This window comes from Pteropus alecto, unplaced genomic scaffold (genome assembly GCF_000325575.1).
Source record: "Pteropus alecto unplaced genomic scaffold, ASM32557v1 scaffold45, whole genome shotgun sequence".
NCBI classification, from domain to species: domain Eukaryota; kingdom Metazoa; phylum Chordata; class Mammalia; order Chiroptera; family Pteropodidae; genus Pteropus; species Pteropus alecto.
In genome coordinates this window covers 17011364-17021293 of record NW_006442491.1, presented here as the reverse complement: position 1 = coordinate 17021293, position 9930 = coordinate 17011364, and the positions used below count along the sequence as shown (strand labels likewise).

Below are 9930 nucleotides of genomic sequence, written 5' to 3'. Positions count from 1 at the left end.
AAACTGGCATTTGAATCTAGATGGTTTCTGGAATTACTCCATTATGGGACACATCCATGCGTTTTGACTTGCATCGCCCCATTTGATTATTCCCTCTGCTTAGCCAGCTTGAAAAGGTGGGTGTGATTATACCCAGTCTCAGACAATGTTCAGTGATAGCTCAGCCAGCGCTGGAACTGAGTGTTTCTAACTCCAACTTCGGCAAGCTGTGATGAGCATCTCACACCTTTCGTGCAGGTAGAAACCACCAGTACGTATGTGTAGTGAGAAAGGACTAAGCCATTTTCTGCCTCTGGGTTCCACAGAGACAGTGCTCAGAGACTTCTCAGCTCTAACTCTAGACATGATACTGCAAGAAAAGCATGACAAAATTCTCTAAACCTCACAATCCAGAGTGTTGTTCATCTTTGAAAAAAATTATAAAAGCAGGCTCTTCTTCTTCTCTCCCCTCTTCTCCCCAAGCTGGTCTTGCATAAGAGGGATGGATGCCCTTCCATTGGGTGACAAGAGTATGTCGTAAGAGAAAAGTTTACAGGCACTACAGGAATGACCTGGTGCCTCGCCCACCTCATTAGAATCTTAATTGGGGTGTGTAGGAGAGGCTTCTATAAATGGTAAGGCAATCCCCAGCAGCCTGTCTCCCCACTTCTTCCTGCCACTCTCAGACGAGCCCCAAGAAGCAGAGGAAGGTACAACATGACTGGTGAGTGCACGGCATCTTCTCTGCCAGACCCTTACGAGAAGCCTATGCTTCTCCTAGGCCAGAGTGTCCAGCTTGGGCTCTGAAGGCTGGATCTTAGTATTCTAGGGTTCTATTCTTTTTCAGTGGCTGCCTAGTCTCTCTAGCATGGTTCCAGGGGTAAAACGTATTGGGGATGTAGTCCTGAGTAATGGGCAGGATATTCACTGCAGCTGGAGGTCACATCCCCTTAGATAAAAGGATAAGCTTTTCCATGTCAAGCCAGCTGGTACCTGCTTCCCGTGTTTCTCAATGCAGTTTTACCAGCTGTTAGTATCATAGGTGAAAAAAAGCGCATTTCAAAGCTACAAGGAAGTGAGAACAGGACAGCCTGTAAATTGATTTAAAAGAAACCTTCAGCAGCATTGGAATGCTTCTAAGTAAATTACACATCCAGAAGCACCGGCAGCCTCTTTGAAAGTGCCTTGATGAGCTGAAACCTCCCAGTAACAGAAAGAGCAGGTGTGCCAACAACTGTCCCTACAAGCAGCGTCAGGGAAGGTCGGTGAAAAAGAACAAGAAGTGCAGGTTCTTTAGCTCTATGGTCACTGTCGAGGATTTGGGCTCTTGTTAGACAGCGCCCCTGCTAAGCAGCATGCTAATTATTGCCTGTCCTGGGTGCTCAGCCTGGTGCGCTGACAGCATCGCCAAACCCAAACAAGGCATGAATCAACCTTATAAAATATTAATGGCAGTTAGAACCGCAGGAAGGTTTGCCAAAGAAATCACTGAGCACGACGCAAAAGGTGAATGTTGATTACTCCAGGAATCACAAAGACCAGGACAGGGTGGCCGCAAAACTGGACCCCCATCCCTGTTCCCCATTTCCTCCTGTGAACATGCAGCAATATGCGAGGTCATTAAGAAGAAGAGCTTCTGATCCTGTAGACTTTAGCAAGAGAAGATGTCAGCTGTCACCTAGACCATCTCCCTTCCTCCAGGAAAAGGAGAGTTCCAGGAAAGGCTAGAGACTTACTAGTCACATAGAAGGCTGATAGCAGAGACAGGCTAGGTCCCAGCAGTGTCCTTTCCACTGTTTCCTGCTACCAGAGTTGAGTTCATCCATGAGCACATGTGCTATCCAGGGCATAGGAAACCTAGTTTCTCACGTGAACTCTGTTACCAGCAGCTTCTGCATTCCCTGCCACCTCCAAGCCAAAGGTTCCCAATTGCAAGATGAAAGGCTTAAAACAGATGGACTTTAAGGCTCCTCCCAGTACTGATGACTCTCACCATGAGAGGAAACCAGGGATAGAGAGCAATGGGCCCCAGAAGTGCTCACCCCCTGGGGGCACGTATCGTCACATCACTCTGCAGGCCCTACTGTGGGCCCACGAGCAGCCTCATACCTGCCCTCTGTGAGTCCTGCTTGACATCCTGAGGGCCTGGCATATCACTGCCTGTGACTCATGAAAAGTTAAGCTCTTAGAGCTCAACATCTAAACCAATCAGAGACGTTCGGAGGTCACAAAAGAAGGTAGACAATGGCCAGTTGGGAGAACATCAATTTTAACAAAGGCAGGGAGGATAAGTGAATACTTTCCTTCCCTTTACTTTGCCACACATACAGTTCCCAGTTCAGCTTCTACTCTGGAATGAATAAATTTACTTATTGAACAGCTAGGGAAAGGAGCCACTGTAGGTACAGTGGGGAACGCAGAGATAAATGGCTGTAGTCTCTGCCTTCCCTCAATACACAGCCCGATCATGCTTGGTCAGTAGTAGTTATGTGGGGTGAGGAGTGTTCTGGGTAGAAGGAACAGGAAAATAAAGGCGAGTGGTTATCAGGTGTGACCCAGGAGACCATCAGATTAATTGTGTTTGTCTGAGAGGACTGTGTCCACCCAGCTCCCAATTTAAGGTTCTTGTTGGAATCAGCGCAGGTTCAGTTACTGGGCCTCTCACTGGAGGGCAGCCTGGGCCATGGGTGGGGACGATGGTCGGGGAAGAGGGCCTGGCCGTGTCCTGCGCAAAGTACAGTTGACCCGTGAACAATATGGATTTGAACTGCTCAGGTCCATTTATAAGTGAATTTTTTTCCATTGACCTGCATAGTTCAAACTAGAGTTGTTCGAGAGTCGACTCTGCAGCTGGTAATCCGTGAGTGCAGAAGGCCAACTTAAGTTATTCTGGGACTTTCCACTACAGGGTGGCCGGTGCCCCTAATCTTACCATATTGTCCAAGGGCTAACCGAGGCCAGAGCCCCAGGGTGGACAGGAAAGCAGGCTGTGAACGCGGACATTGGGCCCAATGTGGAGGGGACACCTTGCTCCCCATCCCCAAAGCCACTCGGAAGCCCTGAGTCACAGGCAGAGTCCTCAGGGTAGGAACCTGAACTGCAGACCTCTGCCTGCGGGAGGCCAGAACCTCCATTCTGGGGACTAGCCCTGTGATCCACCAGGGCACTCAACTTTCTGCCAACCATTTTGCTGGGCAGAGCACTGGCCTGGACTGCAGAGCCTAACCTTCTCTGGCCTCATTCCTCAATCTCTGGATGACCTGTGCCACTCTGGGCCATGGGTCTGCCACAAAACATCTTTCCTTGGAGCTGAGACACTGATGGCTCTTTCTCCCATGATCCTGCCTCCTCCTTCTGTTCTAGAAATATTTTAGGAACATCTGGGTTCTCCGTGCACAGGGCAACGGCTTCTCATTTCAGCTACCTGGACCAGAGCACTAAGGTCTCTCTGAAAGCAGATCGCCCCTTGGGCTCAGAGGCTCATGGCTTCAGGCGCTCAGAGTTTGTGATAATGATGCAGATCTGAGCGTAGGGACTCAATTCCTACACAAGAGGGTCCTTGACTCTACACAGGAAAGAATTTAAGCACAAGCCAGAGTTAGAGATAAAAGGAAAGTTTATTACAGAAGAAATAACGCTCCAGAAATAGAGCATGTTCTCTCAGAGACAGAGAACGAGACCCCAAGTGTTTAAGGGATTCGGTTTATGTGTGTTTTCCTTTCAAGATGTGAGTATGCAGTGTTAAAGGCATGTTAGTAATCTCAGTCTTCATTCTGTAGGTTCCTGTGGTCTGGCTGTAGGAAATAAATAGTTGGGTTTATTCTGTGTAGGGTATAGCTTAAAGACTTTTTTTTCCTGTTTTTCTTTTATGGTATGGGTATGCCGCATTAATATGTGTCAACAGTTGTTAGTAATCTCTGCAGGAATTTTCCTTTGTTCTGTAGGTTTCTTGTGGTCCGGCCAAAGAACGGATCAGCATGTCGTAGGCTCTGAATACAATCTGCTTTAACATTTAGCCAATTTGCTGTCATTCTCATGCCTCTTCTCTAGATCAATAAGGACAAGTTGCCTTTTCTCCCCCACAGCCCCACCCACTTTCTTTCATCTGGGGCAGCAGCTGCTCCCTGTTCATCAGACACAGACCTGCTGGCAGCTGCATCCACTTGCCCATGTTTCCACTTTTATTATCTAGGATTACATACAGAGGTGGAAGAGCCGAAGGCTTATGAGCACACGTCCGGAGACACGCTCTGGGTCGAATGTCAGCTCTGTCCCTCACTAGTTGAATGATCTTGGGCAGATTACTTAAGCTAAGTGTCTCAGTTTCCTCATCAAAAAAAGGTAAAAAATAAAAATAAAATAAAATAAAAATGAGGTTATTCTGGAATCCACCTCATAGGCGCTCAGTCCACATAGCTTATTATTTCTTGAGAAATTTTCATGAGCCTGAAGAAAAACCCTATGAGATGAAGGCCATTTTCTAATCAAGGACAATTCCCAGGGGACGCTCTCCCACTCGGCCTCCCCCTCCCCCAACATTTCCAAGTCCCCTGTTCTTTTTCACTTCAAATAACTTCTCTGTTCTCCTCCACCTTGCTGGGCCAGGCTCCACAGATGGAGCAATCACTCTCCTCCCCAGGGCCCACATGCCAACCCGGGGTGTGAGTTGAACTTAGGAAATTGTTTTCTCTACCCCTCAGGAGAGGAGGGAATGGGGCCCCAGGGTCTTTGGTAGGGGCTGAAACGTGGGTTCTTAAAGAGCCTGCATTCTCCTCTCTCGGCCTTATTTTTCTCCTTTGTAAATGGGGTTTTCCCCACTGCCTCCCTCTCAGAGCAGCTAGGTGACTCAGATGAGATCATCCACGTGAGAGTTTTGATAAGTATAAAATGACACGTGGGCCTAAGATACTGATTCTCAGTCCTCCATGCTCACTAGAATCACCAGGAGAGTTAAAAGAAAAGAAAAGAAAAGAAAAGAAATAACAAACAAACAAAAAAAAACCAATGCTGTCCCTAACCCAGAAATTCTAATTTAATTGGTCGATGGTGGGACTCGGGGCAATTTGACACTCTCCAGGTGAGGGTGGCGAACAACCAGTCCAAGAGATTCTAAGCTCGCTTTGGAAATGAACTAGTCCAGGATTCGTCCTTCCATCCTCTTCTCTCACCTTGACCATGTAATGTCAAGGCAGGGAGTAGGCTATCGGTTGCCTTTTCTCTCTAGCAGTTTACTGGAGTCATCGCAAGCCACTGCCACCACAACCACCTTGGCTGGCTGCAGGGTGACAGCTCGGAGTCCTATGTGGTCAGGCAAAACTGCCTTCCAGTCTGGGCTTGGGTCCAGGCTCTGCCTGAGCATGCACTATTTGACATCACCTGACTAGATTTCCAAATCCCTCATCTGTGAAATGGAAATAATGACATTGTAGGGTTTTTGTAGCTATTAAAAGACATAATGCAGGTAAAATGCTTGGCACAGTGTCTGGCACAGCTGAGGTCCTCAACGGCAGCTCATAAAAAAGCTCAAACCCTCCTCTATCCTGTTGCTTTTGCCATTACATGTAGGATCCCAAAGGATTTGCCCCCCACAACCTCTAGGGGCCCAGGTACTACTGATAAGTATACCTTGGATCCCAATAGTAACCCTACAAAGGAGGATGTGCAGGTCTCACTCTGTCTACAGATGGGAAAAGTACAACCGAGAAACACAGAGACCTTGCCCAAGGCCTCAGCCTTCCAGACTATCAGCCCAGGGCTCGTTCACTTCATCCCAGGAATCCTCACCAGCCCCTCACTCAGCCACCAGCCCCCAAGCTTCTCTACCACCTGGTGCCAAGAAATTGTACCACTGTGTTGCACAGGGATTGAAAATGTCTGAATGCTGGAGAATGGCACAGGCTACAGGGAGAAGAGAGACTGTTGAGAGCTGACAGGAAAGCACCAGGTTCTTGGAGTCAGTGGTGGGGCTGGCCAGGAGTTCAAGACGTTTCCTGTGCCCAGAGGGGATTTCAGGGGAGTGTTGGGAATGACTCACATCCCCTCAGTGACCATACTCTGAGATCTGGTTTCTGGGCCAAGCTCTGCTTCTAAATTACCCTGCACCCTCAGCAGATGTCTTCCCCTTTTGGGACCTCAGTTTTCTTACCTGTAATATGGGAAGCTGAGATTACATCACTGTTTTTCTAGCTGCCATTTGTCACCACTAGCAGGTTGTAAAATCAGTCTAGTGGATTGTGACCAGCAATAACAATGAAGTATAAGGGAAAATATCAGTACATTATACATAGTAAGAGTTAGTATTTTGTTGTGAAACTTTGTATCAGGTATAGACCCATATATGTAAACACTGTGTAAAATGTATTTCTTAATGTGGTCTCCAAAAAATGCTCAAAGACAATTGACTACATCATTTTTAGTATATTTATTAGCCCTAATTAACTCTATAAATCTGTAAGATTAAAAAAAAATGTCCGTCTAGAGAAGAGACATAGGGAATAAGGTCTGGACAGGTGGGGAGAAGCAGCCACTGGAGTATCAGTTATGTCATGTTGGGCCACCTGCCAGCAACTTTATGCTGTGGTTCTCCCAGGAATAGGAGATAAAAACCCCAATCACATACCTGCAACCAGTCCTACTCATCTGTCTGCTGCAGGTGATTCAATCACAAAGCCAGGCTGATAAGGATTGAGACAGATGACTAGTAACTTCCTTTCACATGTGTGCTTCTCATGTTATCACTGCCAAAGTTGGATCCCAGAATAAGATGGAGGGTTACATCATCAGGTATATGTATTAGGTTTGGCTGTGAATGACAGTGAACCCCCAAATAATAATGGTTTAAAGGAATAAACAAAACAGAAGTTTACTTCTTCTTTATATAATAGGTCTGGATATAGGCAGTTCTGAGCAGGTAAGGCATCTGCTCAATTCATAGGTGTCCAGGCTCTATGTAGTCCCCATGCTATCTCCAGGGTATGCATGGTCCAAGATGACCACTAGGGCTCTGTCCACATCACACCCACACTCCAGGCAGCAAAATGAAAGAAGAGGCAGGTAAGCAGGCAAAGGGCATTTGTCAACTGTTTTGAAAAAGAGATTTCCTCAAAAAAATTGAAATCAGTATTCAAACAAATACTTTATATGAATGTTCATAGCAACACTATTCACAAAAGCCAAAAAGTAGAAACAACCCAATTGTCCCTCAACTGATGAATGGATAAACAAAATATGGTAAATCCATATGTAGTTGACCCTTGAACAACTTGGATTTAACTGCACTGGTCTACTTATACGTGGATTTTTTAAAATAACAACTGTGAGTGTATTTTCTCTCCCTTACAGTTTAATTAATAACATTTTCTTTCCTTTAGCTTACAGATAGATAGATAGATAGATAGATAGATAGATAGATAGACAGACAGACATAGATATAGACACACACACACATACACACACATATATATTATAAAATATATGTTAAATGACTGTTTATGTTATCAGGAAAGCTTCTAGTCAAAAGTAGGCTATTAGCAGTTAAGGTTTTTGGGAGTCAGAAGGTATAAGCAGATTTTCAATTGCATGGAGAGTCTGTGCCCCTATGAACTGCCGATAAATAATACCATGTGAATGAACCTTGAAAACATTATGTTAAGTAAAAGAAATCAGGCCCAAAGGCCACATTCGTATGAGATTCCATTCATGAAATGTTCAGAATAGGCAAATCCATGGGAAAAGAAAGCAGATCAGTGGTTGCTAAAGGCTGGAGTTAGTGAGTAACGGAAAATGATTGCCAATGGGTACGGAGTTTCTTTGGGGGATAATGAAAAAGTTCTGAAAGTGGTTAGTGGTGATGGTTGTGCTATACTAAATACCACTGAATCGCACACTTTAAAAATGGTTAAAATGGTGAATTTCATGTTCTGTGAATTTTACCTCAATTAAAAAAAGAGAGAGAGGTTTCCTGGAAGTTGATACATATAACTTCCTCTCATAGGTCATTAACTAGAACTCATTCCTGTGACTGCCTACTGCAGCAGAGCCTGGGAAATGTGGTACCCATTAATATGGGAGATTTTATTACCAAGAAAGAAGGAGCGAGTGAATATTGGCATAGACATTTAGTAGTCCTGACAGGTGAGGATATTCTCCGGAGGCAGCACGAAATTGTGAGAAGAGCACTGGAATGAGAGTCCAGAAATGTTTCACTGTGGGCAAATCACCTTCCAGGCCTCCATGTCCTCACATCTGGATAAGGGAGGGAGTATATGATCTGTCTCCAAGGACTCTTTTCCCCCTGATGTTTTTTAAGAGCATATGCTAGTCAATTGTAGGGTCAATGCAATGCTCTTTTTATCCCTTCCCTTCATCCAGGTTGGTGGAGAGGACAGTCTTGGGGCTCATAAATATCCATGAAGTTCTAAACTTAGATGGTCGTGTGTCTCCCCACCCCCTGCCCTTTCCCTTCCAGAACACACTCTGGCAAAGGGGGTTGTGATTACTGCTGTGTGAAGGGGTAGTTGTTGGGAGTAACTATGGAACCTAAATAATCCACAGACAGGATCATCGGATCCTTGATTTGGGGGCCGGCAGAGAACCAATCCTAGGGTTCAAGGGGTGGGACCATGACAGAGGGTGGCAGCCAGCAGAAGGAGAAAGATTTCAGGAACCACATGGGAGGCTTTATGAGCATGTTCTCAGCCTGCCTATCCGACTCCAGGATGCAGAGGCAGGCTGCTCCCCTTTTGTTAACCTCCTATGTAAAATGCCCTTTTAGAACACATTTTTTTCTTCCATATGCTCACTCTCTCCTTTATCAGAATATACATGCCAGGGAGTGGGACAATGCACAGTGAGGGCCCCTCACCCCTTGGGTATCTTCTGGACTGAAGGTCCAGCATGGGTCCCCTTCCCAAGCAGAGAACTGAGAATCAGGGCAACAGGGGAGGGCCAGTAAGACCTGGGTTTGGAATCCTGGGTCTGCCAATCACTAGGTATATGACCTCCAATAAGATATTTATCTCTCTGAATATCAGTTTCTAGTTTTGACAAGGATTCCATTGGTGATATATAAAGTGCTCTGTAAACTGTTAGTAGCAGTTGACATACAGTAGATTGATGGCAAATGAGTCCTGCTTTTCCTCACTCTCCAGCCCAGAGAAGACTTGCATATCCCACAAACACCCTGATGGGGAACACACCTCCTTCATGCCAGGGCTCATGTCTGGTGTCAGGAGAGGCAGATGACCATCTATCACAGTGATACCAGGACCTTACCTAGTGAGGCATGCAGAGTGCCCTTCATCTCCCTTCAGTGTCTCTGCAGCCAAGTCACCCTGATTTCAGTCTTTTCTTTGTCTTTTTCCCTATGGACAAGCCACTGGTCTCTGAGATAAAAGAGAGAAGTCTCTGCTATTGACACAGCTATAGTATATAGTGTATAACCCTTGACAAAGCAAAGCAAAGGACTTATTTCAGGGGAGACAGATGCCAGCCATAGATGTAGAATCCCTGCCACCCCTTTTTCCTTACCCCTGTGTTTGACAGAGAATGTCTGGGGACATACTTTCTGTGCTCAAGTAGCTCATGGTCTAGAATGGTGAGCTTCACCTGGGGAGAAAGCATGCATGCTTTTGGTTTGGGAGGGAGTTGAAGAATCTCTAAGGGGTTCATGCGATCTGAAACCACATGTCCCGTAGGGCTCTTCTCTTTTCTAAAACAAGACAAGGAGTAAAGTTCTACCAAATCTCAAATGTCAGGGAAGCACAGCAGGTAGTGAGCAAAGTTGGAAGGAAGCATGGGGTTTAAAAGATGGGGCCATTGCCCTCAAGAGAACTAGCATCTACAAGCCACACAGAGTTTGGGGTTGCCAGAGAGTGTCTAAGATCTGGGCTGTCTCCATTCGATATTTATGTACAGGAATGCTCATCTTTTCTCCTTCCTCCCTCTGTCCCT

At 45.9% G+C, this 9930-nt stretch overlaps 1 protein-coding gene across 1 annotated transcript in view; it reads left to right on the top strand.

Annotated features, from left to right (window-relative positions):
- The first annotated feature begins 1915 nt into the window (after positions 1–1915).
- The window catches only part of TGM3 (transglutaminase 3), a 36264-nt gene continuing 28249 nt past the window's right edge, over positions 1916–9930 (top strand). Inside the window, exon 1 of the mRNA XM_015596881.1 lies at positions 1916–2097. Within this exon, the coding sequence (XP_015452367.1) occupies positions 1916–2097 (182 nt within the window). The remainder of the gene's footprint in view (positions 2098–9930) is intronic.